The sequence below is a fragment of the Triturus cristatus genome, chromosome 3_2, assembly GCF_964204655.1.
Source record: "Triturus cristatus chromosome 3_2, aTriCri1.1, whole genome shotgun sequence".
In the NCBI taxonomy this organism is placed as follows: Eukaryota; Metazoa; Chordata; class Amphibia; order Caudata; family Salamandridae; genus Triturus; species Triturus cristatus.
This window is the reverse complement of record NC_140584.1, coordinates 229415668-229428935: the sequence shown is the minus strand read 5'-3', so window position 1 is coordinate 229428935 and position 13268 is coordinate 229415668. Positions and strand designations below refer to the sequence as shown.

General features: G+C 40.5%; 1 protein-coding gene across 1 annotated transcript in view; it reads left to right on the top strand.

The window, feature by feature from the left end:
- LRP1B (LDL receptor related protein 1B) overlaps nt 1-13268 on the top strand; it is a 3634433-nt gene that overhangs the window by 3186558 nt on the left and 434607 nt on the right. Inside the window, exon 68 of the mRNA XM_085647014.1 lies at nt 636-752. Coding sequence (XP_085503140.1) covers nt 636-752 — 117 coding nt within the window. The remainder of the gene's footprint in view (nt 1-635; nt 753-13268) is intronic.

Here is a 13268-nt window from a genome sequence, read left to right as displayed (position 1 = left end):
TGGAATTGGCAATTAGTAATGCTTTTGATGATGTAAACCTTGATATAGTTGATGTTACCAGTGAGCTCAGAAATTATCTAATTAAATTTGTCATCAATGAGCAGTACAATAATAGGTAAATGATTTGCATATCTTACCATAAAAGCCATATCAAGCGGTATCAGTTTTTGGATCATATGATGGTTTTTGATTTGAAGTGTTTTAAAAAATGTTTATAGAAGATTTTGGTTTATCGTTTCGATAAATTACCATAACCCTTTCCCGCTATACCCATCACTTTGTTCATGTTCGCAGAACCTGTTGTGGTCTCACACATGAAGCATATGATGTAATTGATTACATTGGAAATTACATATACAATAAAATCAATGAAGATGTTGTGGGACTGTGGCCCTTAGTGTGGAGTCTGCATTCTGGCGGAATGTTTAGGGCAATGTTAAAAAAAGACTACAGGATACTGTGGGAGAAGTAGAGTTGAGCATTTGGCTTTGAGTGGGTGACTTGCACCCTTAGTTCACAGGACACTTGACTCTTGAGTGCATAAATTAGTTGATGTGTTTTTCGAGTTTTCACTTATAGAATTTTGCGATCTTGTTAGATGACATATGATAACTGTTAACCCATTCTCATTACAGATAAGAAAACATGTGGACCTCATGAGTTCCAGTGTGCAAACAAAAACTGTATTCCAGATCATTGGAGATGTGACAGTCAAAATGACTGTGGAGATAATTCAGATGAAAAAAACTGCAGTAAGTTTCCCTTTCCACGTGGTCTTGATTTTGAGAAGACGTGTAAGGAATAAGCTAAACTTCTAATTAAATTTTACACAGCAACCCATATGGTTAAAATAAATATACTGGCCAAACTATTTCCTTATATGTATCTACTTGCTACAATATGCTGCATCCTGCAGGCGAGCACAGTCTTTAACTTTGCCTTCTGGTAATGCTGTTTTTAAAAAAAACTATTCATCCCATGCTCTTCTTATGATTTGTCATTAGTATTTTAATTTGAGCTTTGAATTATGATCAATATTCTTATATTAATATGAAAGCACTTGCTAAGTCATCTTCTACTTTTCTAACAGTGATAATCACTGTGTGGAAAAAGGTAATACAAATACACTTGTAGCATTGTGCATGCTTTTGAAATTGAAGAAAGACACAAGGTTCTTCTCTAGGACTTTTATACCGGGAACACTATTGAAACATCTACTATTCACTTTGCAGATCACTGGTTCACCAGACCAGTCCCTACTCACCTACATTATACAAATCAGGTTGACATTCTACTGGATGCTCTTTCATTCTTTAGTATTTTTTAGTTTCAATCCACTTTATTTGATTAATTAAAATCATAAAAGTACAATGCACAACAATACACAGACAAAACAGACATTTAAATATAATATACAAAAAACACTATCACTTATGAGGTCATCATGTGGAAATTTTCAAAATTTTAAAATATTTCCATGAACCTAATTTAAGCAGAATTCATCATAAGGTTCCTGTTTTTCATAAACCTCATAAAAGTACAATACACAACCATACACAGACATATATCACTTAAGAGGTCATCCAGTGCAAATTTTCAAATTTTTTAATTTCCGTAAACCTAATCTAAACGGTATTCATCATAAGGTTCCTGTTTTTCTTAAGCCTCACGGCAGCAATTAAAAAACATGCAATATAAAATATATCCCCTGGGTTACTCAACATCTGTAAGTAAACTAACGCTGGTCTAACCTGTAAAAAAACCCTACCTCTCAGAATGGGTAACAAAAATTTAATGTGGATGTCAGTATAAAAATGACAAAACATAATAAAATGTAGGGTATCCTGAGGTGAGAAGTTGTCACAATGGCAAGGTTCTGCATCCTCAGGCTTACACCACTCCGGAAAATCCCCCAGTGAAAAATGAATCAAAATAAAACGGAACCTAGTTAGGAGCCAGCGATGGAAAGGCTTATTCACCAGTACCAAGTATGGTTCAATGTGAATAGTTGTTTTTGTCAAAAAATGAGTTCTAACCAAAGGTTTGCTTAGCTCCTGATCTTCCCGCTCCAACATCAATAAATTCTTAAAATTCAATTTCACCCACAGCACGTCTTCCTTCCGGATCTTATCTGGTGTTTCATATAGATCAGGCCGCCCTATTTTAGATAACATACATTTAACATAGGACAGCCACTTAATTTTATAAGACTTACCTAAATTGACAATCCCTTAGGATCTGATGATTCAGGGATAAATCGGGATTTAGCCAAGTTTTGAGCCAGCAGAGCAACGGAGCTGTACTCAAAATATCAGAGACATAACCTAAACCCACTTTTTAGCAAAATTTGGGGTAGATTGTGGTAGGGACAGGAGACTTCGTAAAAAAAAATGTCAGCTATCTGAATCCCAGTCTGCTCTTTAAATCCCCATATAGAGGCACCATAGGTTGCAATGGCCAAACATTTTGCTCTATAAATCTTTAAAATAGCCTCTATGGGTCTGGCCCCCAAACGCTTTACAAACCCCAATAGACCTAAGGAGGATCAGATAACTGCATTTTTTTTTATTTTTCGTTGAGGTATCCAGGAGGACCTATCATCAAATAAAACCCCTAGGTAGGTAAAAGAGGACACCGAAGAGACTTCCAGTCCGTTACAATAAAACGATTTAACTTTTCTAGATCTAATCCCTGTATACATAACATGTGACTTTCCAATATTCACTACCAAGTCCAAAGACTGCATATAGGCTCCAAAAGCATCTAGCAGCCGCTGTAGCCCTATCGCGGTACGGGCTAAGAGGACAGCATCATCCGCGTATAGGAGAACCGGGATTGAGCAGTCTCCTACACGCGGAATATCCAAGGATGCCTCAAGTAAGGACTTATCCAGGTCATTAATGTAAAGGGTAAAGAGCAGGGGCGCCAGAATGCATCCCTGGCGAACACCTCTGCTTGATTTAAAAGGTTTTGTACAATTACCAGCCTGGGAAATCCTGACCGAGGCTTTAAGATCTTGATGAAGGTTGGCCAGAAAATATACTAAACAGGGGTCAAGACCCTTATCCAGCAAAATATTCCATAGCTTGGACCTGTTAACCATGTCAAACGCAGAGGATAGATCGATAAATGCCATCCTCAGACATCCTTCTTTAGCCATGGTATATTTGCTGATCAATAAATATAAATTAAGGCACTGATCCATGGTGCTACAACCCTGCCTAAACCCATACTGTAGGTTAGATAAGATCCTCCTCTCACTAGCCCAATCTGTGATTTTGGTTAGGATCACCTTGCCTAATATTTTTATAGAGGAGTCAATCAGGGATATGGGTCTGTAGCACCGCGGATCCCCTCTCTGGCCCGCTTTAAAAACAGGGATAATAATCGATTGGGACCAAGAAACAGGAAACCCTTGAGAGCCAGAGGCATTAAAAACATTGGCCAATATTTTGGCCCACTATTTGGGTTCACTTTTATAAAGATCGGCAGGAACACAATCTGGGCCTGGAGCCTTATTACTCGAGGTATCTCTAATGGCTTTCGCAACTTCCTCCTCATTAAAAACAAGCGGCGCTGTAAGTTGAAAAAGTGAGGTCCTGGTAATACTGTCCAGTACCTCATTAGATTCATAGATAGCCTCAAAATGAGACAACCACTGGGCCTCTGTGATATTGTTTCCCAAAATCTCATTATCCTCACCACAAAAAAAGGGGTGTTAATGATTGCCCAAAATCTTGAGCTATCCTTTAACACATTAGCGGATAGTAACGCATTCCACGCTTCTGCCTTGATCTCGGCTTTCCAGCTATGCAGTGCTATCTTGTACTGCTTCCGCAGTCTAGCAATTAAAGTCCTATCCCGAGGAAATTTTTTCAAGGCGAAGGCTAAGGAGAGATGAGCTCGGGAACAGTTATCATCAAACCATCTTAGACCATATGTGATTCTTGATTTGGTCTTTAACGGTTAAGTCACATGCTATCTGTCTACAGATACCCTCAAAGGCTCTGAGTACCGCATCCTTGGGACTAAAAGAATCAGTACAAATTGTGATATTCCCTATACTTTTCTCACACAGATCCATTAAAAAAGCATCAGGCACAACTTTGGACCATCTGAGCCTCCTCCCCTGGTCACATGATTCTATACTGCTAGGGGCCAGGTTCTTACCACCTTTACCTATTAAACCACAACTCTTGTCCAGTTCTAAAATGATAGGGTTATGATCACTAAAAGGTGATTCCTGGGCGTTATAAAAGACTACCTTACCTAGCAGCATGGGAGACAAGAAAATATAGTCAACAATGGTATCTCTGGTCTTAGATTTAAACGTAGGGCATCGATCAATAATATTAGTGAAACCAGGTTAAAAAAGGTCTACTTCAGTCAAAAGAGACTCTAGAACCTCACCCCGTATTGAGTGTTCAAAGTGGGGGATCGTCGCATAATTATAACCATGAGGATCATGAAATAGGCAAGTCACATAGATGAATATTAAGATCACCCATAAGTAGTACGTAATAAGAAGTGGTTTGCTTTGTCCTATAATCTATTAAAAAAGATTTCAAATTATTCAAATGTTGGTTCAAAGAATCACACTCCCCAGAGTTATAAAAATTCACAAATTATAACTTTGGGCAGTTTAGCTTAGTTACTTCTACAATCAAGCAATTAACAGAATTCATCTCAATCCTTTTTGTAAACCCCATTAATTTCAATGAAAAGAGGAACATAAGCCCACCCTTAGCTCTACCCGCTAGAGCTGGACAAGCAGGTTAGAAATAAGAACTAAAGCCATCCAACCAAAAGTTATCTCCCCTGTCCCAAGTCTCCTGGAGAGCGATTATATCAAATGTTTTAATAAACTTTAACCAATTTGGGTCGTCTCTTTTTGATCTTAGACCCGCAATATTCCAGCTCATGATTCTACAATTAGTCGGGTTTTCTCCCCCAATATCAGCCCTAGCCAAGATATTGGGACTTAAAACAGGTGGACAAACCTCAGCACCAATATCACCACCAACAGATTTATTAGAACTTAATGCTGTTAAATAATCTTCTTTCTCCTCTAGTCAGTCGTTCATATCCAACCCACAAAGTGGGGCAAATCTGTTTAAAAGAGGTAAGCCTACCTCATTAGGTGGTAACAATAACCCAGGCAATTTGGGCGAGATATCCCCCCCTCCAGCTAGACTTACAGAGCCTGGGACAAAACGTATATTATGCGACTGACCCAACAAGAACTGATGAGAGCTTTTAACCCCTGTCCTGGGCGCAATTTGCGCTTACTGGTGGGTAAAAGTAACCCAGCGGTAAGGCCCTTATTCCTCCTCCATATACCTCAGTGGCGTCCCAAAATAACATGCCGACTGTATCCCATTTATTAAAATTAATAATTGTACAGTCACCAGGAATTTGTTTGGGTCGATAACCCACCCAAGACACCCGTCTAGCCATTATAATATGGTCAGATATATTGGGTTGACCCGTACAATAATTGTCACACCAACATTTTGATTTACGCAACAAACCCTCTGTGGATTCATTATCAGACGCTTTTAGAGGAAGGACCCCAACTAGAACCGCAACCCAAGGGGTAGCTTCTGTTGGGAGATCAATCCTACTATCACTAAAGATTTTATAATTCTCATGATAGACAGGATTCACCCCAGGAGCTTCAGATAATTCCCTAGATTGCGAGGTATCAGAACAGGAGCCAATGTTAGAAACTTTTACTGCCCTTAAATTCAAATTTTTGTGATCTTCAAGCCTGCCACCCAAGTTCAACTTTGCTCTCCCCCGGAAGAGTCAACAGATGAGATCCTTGAATTTTCCCACGCATAGTGGTCCCGGTTGCTTCTAAGGATATAGAAGTAGGTAGTGGGTCTGAGTTCATAATAGCTTCCGAAGGGCACATTTTATCCCTCAAACATGAGTCCACAAAAATATCTAGACGCTCACATTTTTTCTTTAGGTCAGTCACACAAGAGCTCATGGTGTCAATGACATCTTTGGCTTTAGCAGTCAATATAGATTCAAATTGAGTACTAAATATATCCTCACTAAGGGTCCGCAGTGTCAATTGGATATTCTCATCAACCCCCGGTACCATTTTAGGAATGCTGTTTTTACAACCCTTGTGCGGCTTTGTTACTTTTTTGTTAGTACGTTTAACCCCAATGGGCCCCTCAATAGACACTCTTTGAGGCCTCTCTTCTATCAGTGTGGAAGCCCCCAATCTTAAATCTACATCACTGGGGCTACAATGTCAGGGAACAAAGTTTCACCCCTCAATATCGGGCTCCTAATCAGGACCACCGGTTCCAAAGGTACAGGGGTAGGTGACACCATTACCCTAGGGTTAATCAACTTGCCAAAGTCATCACTTACGCCCAGGCCCAGATCCTTCTCCACGTTGGCTATCTCTTTGCTTAAAGCGCCCACAGCTGAAGTCAAATATGAGATTATAGATGGAGATTTTCTGGGGATTTTAGCTTTTAATCCCCCCTGATCTTCATTACCCAGGTGTTTGCGCTTACCCATTTTTACACGTTGGAGGGATGGCCCAGCCCAGCCTCTTACGGCCTCGCTGCTTTTAAGGGCCTCTGGCACCCTCTAATGGCACCCTCTGCTGGAGCCGCGCACTGCCCCCTGGGAGAAGAAGTCTTCTTTGCCTGGCCGTTCCCCTCATGGTGGTATGGCCAAAAATCACCCTGCCGCTCCCCTCACGGCAATGGCATGTCGATGGCGGGGTATGGAGCAAGGTAGGGGGAAGATGAATGCAGCAGGTGCAGTGAATCTAGATCAGCCGTTCCCCCTCACGGCGTAGATAATTCAAATATTAGTGCGTCCCCTGCTGTTATCAATTGCCGAAGTTAGCTCCCATCGACTTCAATCAGCTCCTATCAGCTTCAGAAAAGAGAATCCGCACCTTCTATTTTGCTAATTTGCTATTTATTGTTGTTGCTTCTGGGCAGGTTAGGCAGTTTAAACAGTCAAATTAGGCAGTCAGGCAGCATGAGCAGCTTTGCAATTTCAGTTTAAGCTATGAGCTTTCTCAGCACAGAGTCTTAAATAAGAATATTCCAACACCGGGCAACCTTCACCATGCAATGCTCTTATCCAATCGCCTATCTCCCTTTACCTCCTTTAGTCCCTCCTAGATCCTCGAGGTTCAATACTCGGCGGTGCTCAGCAATATTCACTGAGCAGGAGTCTGCATTTAAATCCACAGCTCGGTCTCTCTGGGGGCTCACGGCAAAATCAGCATAAGCTATCCATCCTACAATCCATCAATCCATCAGTAAGTCATGGCGAGTCTCGGCACAGCTCTCAGGACCCTCGGCGCTATCAGCTCTCGACGATTCCAAAACTCAGAATTCCAAACGATTCCGCAATTCAAGCCGCCACCATTGCGGCGCTCGGCGTGCAGCGTTCACTGCGGTCAGCAATTCAAGCCGCCACCATTGCGACGTTCGGTGTGCGGTCTTCCCCGTGGATGCTCTTTCATTCATTTTTAACATTGAAAATCAACATCTTAATAAATTGCTGTGTTGAATAAAGTATGAAACAAGGTCTGTCTCAGTTTGAAGTTTTACCTCCTAATTTAGGGTCTTATTACGGTGTTGAGTGGAATTTCCTCCGCCTGACATCGTCTCGGTCATGGGACTGACCGACACCCAGTCGGTGGTCCTGAATGACTAATTAGGATGCGACTGAAGACTGTTCCGTCGCATTCCAATATTTTGCAATAGGAGCATGTATCCTGGCCATAAATCGGCAGGAATGCATGCTCCCATTGTAAAATAGGAGGTGCAGTTCATCCCTGCACTGCCTGGCAGACAACTTGAGTTCCGACAGCCTTTCTGTGACAGAAAAGTCAGCACGGAAAGGCTGCTGAAACCCAACATCGTAATCCCAAGGATGGAAAGAGCCACCCTTGGGATTACTGGTTGCATTCCGACTGGCAGGCAAGCTCTCCAAACCCATCGGCAGAAGTGGGTGAAATTAAAAACTTGTGCCCAAGGAAGGTAATTCGCTGTGTGAAAATGTATACATTTTAACAGTCACTTTTTGGGAGCTCAGATTTCCCAAGCGGGGCAAAGCTGAAAGCTGAAGCTGAACAGGGTTTTATGAGGCCAGACCCCTCTCTGAAACGTCCTGCTGAAGCTGATTTGCTGATGCAGAAAAAGCCCTGAAAATGATGAACTTGATTCTTTATCCCAGTGACAATGCACCATTGTCTGATTGACCAAAGTGCCAGGTTTGTTAAGGACCTTTGGAGCCAAAGTCAAGTCAAAGTCAAACATATCTTTATTCACCACATTACTATAGCAGAAAACATTAAAGAGGCACAGTATAAACAAGCAGAATAAATAGCAATTCATCAAAATACAATAATACAGCTATACATAATATAAAAGAAAGCTCACAATATTGCACATTTCCTTAATTTTAGTATTTGCCATAATAAAGAGTCTACCAAGCAGCATATCAGAGGGCACATTGACAGAATTTACAATCTTAAAAATTGGCAAAAAAAACATTTTTCTGGCCATTTGATAAAAGAAGCAAAATAACCCAATAGGTAAGGGCAACTAGACAGACTCCCATCATAGGGACAGGGACTCAATGCAACAAATTGCAACATATAGCAGGAAAACCTACCAGAAGAGGTAAAAGATTAAAATGAAACAAACCTAGTGTGTGTGTGTGTGTGTGTGTATATATATATATATATCATGGCTCCATCTGCACCTCCAACCCAGCGCACTCAGTAGACGGGTGCTATAAAACGCGAAGGTGCAATCGCGTTTAAAATGCGCGCTCACTTCCAATCACTTTCAAGAACTTGGAATAGCACTCAACGGGACACTCCTGCAGTAATTCAATCATTTATTGCATTTGCGAGCTTCAGAAAACATGACGCGTTTCGGCGATGCCTTAGTCAAATGTTTTACAAAAATCGCGCCAGAAAACGGCATATTTCAAGAGGCAGAACAGAAGTCACATGATGTTATTATTCAGGGTCATCGAAATGGGACAACAGAAAGGGGCGATCGTCTTTAAAAATCAGCCGCCATATTGGGAGAAACAATAGTTAAAATGTGTGAATACAATTTACAAATCGTTAAACGTTAAACCATAAATAGGTCCCCAATATTGGTCTGCATGTCAGAAAAAGCAATTATTTACATAAATATGTACATTTACTTAACAGTTATTACGCCGTATATCGGCACATGAAGTCCCACGAACCTGACCATAATTGAGCCGTATATCGGCCGTCTGCATCGCAAGATCAACAGTGAAATACGTAGAGGAAATATTCCTCCATTACAGAGGAACACCTTGCAACTGTAAATCAATTGCCTAATACATATCAAAAAAAGGGTTTCTGACATAGCCTATTTTCTGAAGAAAAAACCTCTGAAATTTACGGAACACAATGCCATGATCCTTCAATTTACTGAGTTCTGCCTTAAAAACAATATTTTTGTTTTCGGTGATGACTTTTACCATCAAAGGTCCGGTACCGCGATGGGCACCTGTTTCGCCCCCAGCTACGCGAATTTATTCGTGGGCTGGTGGGAGGAGCAGGTGTCCAGAGCACCGGGACCGATTGAGTACAACAGGGTGGTCAGTTGGTATAGGTACATAGATGACCTTTTTATTATTTGGGACGGCTCCTTCGAGTCAGCTACTACCTTTATCAGTAATCTGAACAAGAACACTATCAATTTGGAATTCAGTGGTGAAGTCAGTGCTGAAACCGTCAACTTCCTTGACTTACAGATCAGGGTAGTAGATAACCAACTATCTGTATCACTGTACCGCAAACCCACAGCCGGGAATTCAATCCTGCATGCTACAAGTAATCATCTTCCTGGGCTAGTAAGGAGTATCCCTTATGGAGAATTCTTACGGCTCAAACGGAATAGCACCAGGGTTGATGATTTTGAAAAGGCAGCCAAAGATAGCATCAGTAGATTTGTAACCAGAGGCTATAGCAAAGCATTCCTTGAAAATACTCTGAAGCGAGTAAGGAATATACCAAGGGCTACTCTATTCAAAGATGACCAACAAATGAATACACAGGACAAAAAAAAGAGAAACAAGCAAAGTAGAATGGATGAATGTGATACCAATAAATTCAGAATGGTGACCACCTTTTCAAATGGTGCCAATCAATTGAAGCAAATTTTAAGAAAGAACTGGCACATTTTGAAAACGGATCATGTGATCGGCCCAGATATTCCTCCTGTCCCCCTAATAACATTTAGAAAAGCTAGATCTTTAAGGGACAGTTTGGTTCAAAGCCATCTATCTACCAGCCCCAAGGTGATGGGAACCCTAAGGGACCTTAGAGGTTTCTTTCCATGCGGCAAATGTAAAGCCTGTGTAGGCAGCAGAAGGACATTGACCTATCAGGTTATTGGCCTCAAGAACCCCCGACCCATTAAGAAGTTCATAACATGTAACACAAACTACGTAGTTTATTGTCTGGAATGTCCGTGTGGCCTACGGTATGTGGGCAGCACGATTCATTGTGTCAAGATTCGCATCCTGGAGCATATGCGAGCGATAGCTAAGAATGATATCACCTATTCTGTCGCTAGGCATTATTTTGACAAACATAATAGTAATAGGGATCTATTACGCTATTATGGTCTGGACCAGGTCCCCACAAGCATCAGGGGAGGAGATAGAATCAAACAACTACGTAGACTGGAATCACGTTACATTATAGATCTGGGTACTAAGAATCCCGTGGGTATGAATGTGGGCGAGGAATTATCGGTTCATCTTGGTGACTAAACAATAACAGGATAGAGTAACATGCCCCGTGATGGAGATCAGACATTTAGGATTCTGTGAAATGTATATTTATATCAGTGGTTCTGTTTCTGTGTGAGGACTGATAACATATCTTCTTTTTTGTATGTATAAAATGATTGTGATAGAGGCTTTTTTGTATCAGGGGTCACAGTGCTTGTAAGACAGTGTTAACGCAGGGGTTTAGGCCGATACACGGCGTTATGTCAGAAACCCTTTTTTTGATATGTATTAGGCAATTGATTTACAGTTGCAAGGTGTTCCTCTGTAATGGAGGAATATTTCCTCTACGTATTTCACTGTTGATCTTGCGATGCAGACGGCCGATATACGGCTCAATTATGGTCAGGTTCGTGGGACTTCATGTGCCGATATACGGCGTAATAACTGTTAAGTAAATGTACATATTTATGTAAATAATTGCTTTTTCTGACATGCAGACCAATATTGGGGACCTATTTATGGTTTAACGTTTAACGATTTGTAAATTGTATTCACACATTTTAACTATTGTTTCTCCCAATATGGCGGCTGATTTTTAAAGACGATCGCCCCTTTCTGTTGTCCCATTTCGATGACCATGAATAATAACATCATGTGACTTCTGTTCTGCCTCTTGAAATATGCCGTTTTCTGGCGCGATTTTTGTAAAACATTTGACTAAGGCATCGCCGAAACGCGTCATGTTTTCTGAAGCTCGCAAATGCAATAAATGATTGAATTACTGCAGGAGTGTCCCGTTGAGTGCTATTCCAAGTTCTTGAAAGTGATTGGAAGTGAGCGCGCATATATATATATATATATATATATATATATATATATATATATATATATATATACATATATATATATCTCCAAACATTACCAAAGTAAGAATGCACACTCAGAAGTTCAAAGTTGATCACCAGGTTTAATCCTGTAAACCGCTACGCGTTTCGACACAAAAGTGTCTTGATCACACGAAATTTCACAGTAATCCATGACGTGCATAAATAAACAATCAACATAGAAAAGGCACTCAGATTTTGACACACACCTTTCGGCCTCACCAATGGCGGCCATCTTAGAACAGTCATATACTACGTAAAAAGCATATACATAGACATTGCTGTATTCATTACTTCATGATTACGAGATACTGACTTCATGGTATACTGAAATGATAAATGCATACAGTATATCAAAATAGGAATTGCTCAATATAAAGAAAATTCCCTCCTAACTGAATGTATTAAGATACATCATGAATGGCCACGCAGCATAGTATGTACACTAAACACGATGCTGCACATTGGCTCTGAGTCGTCAGAACACAAAAAACTTTATCAAAGGAGACAAATGTCAAGGACAAAAATAAATGCGATCTAGTGTCTAAATGAAGATTCTGTATATCTGGTAGGCAAGTGCCTAAATAACGTTCCTTCATCAGGTGAGACAAGATGTAGTGTAAAAACATCTAGAGCCCAGTGGCTGTATCAAGAGGCCTTACTATGATATGAAAAAATAGCAGTGCTACCCAACATAAAAATCAATACTAAACAAACTATATATTAGCATAATAAAAAAGTGCTTCAAATCAGTCTCTTAGCTTTGTGAAGTGCAACAGCAGTCCTGATGAAGAAAAGGGTAGGGTACCCGTGAAGTGACAGCCACACATGCTGATAATGGGTCCCTTCCTTTCCTCCTGCAATAAAACAAGAGACTAGATAAAAAATTTGAAACTTAAAATACTGCTGTAAATTAAATACTATCAATTTACAACATCAGCATTCTTATTTATCTATACAGTATAGCAAGAAAACAAACGAAGAAACATGCAGCTCTTAATTATCATGTAAGTGAGTGGCTAGTTCCTCATCCAGGTTGTGCCCCCCCGGGAATCTGGTTTCTAGCTCAATGATCCATTTGGATTCCTTTTTCCGTAAAGCTAATTCTCTATTGCCACCTCTTTTTCCTACATTAACCTGCTCAATGGCAAAAAATCTTAATAAAGAATTGTTTGAGCAATGTTTCTCCTGAAAATGGCGGGCGATGGGGTAATGCACATCTATGTTGGTAATAGCACGTAGGTGTTCTTGAACTCGTTTTTTGACCTTACATGTAGTACTCCCTACGTATCTCAATTTACATGGGCATTCTAGTACATAAATGACAAAACTAGTACTGCATGTCAGAAATTGGTTTATGATTTTGTTTTGTCTGCACCCTGGTATCGTATATTCCTTGACCATGTGGCTGTTTTTGCATGCTCTACAATGGCCACAGGGATAGAAACCCTTAAGGTTGTGAATATTTCTCTTGGGGGTTTCTGAAATGTCTCCCTTGACCAAAATGTCTCTGAGACTTTTTCCCCTAGGATAAGTTATCAAAGGTCTGCTGCTTATTGTAGGGCCAATGATGGTATCTGCCTTGAGGATTTTCCAATTATCTGC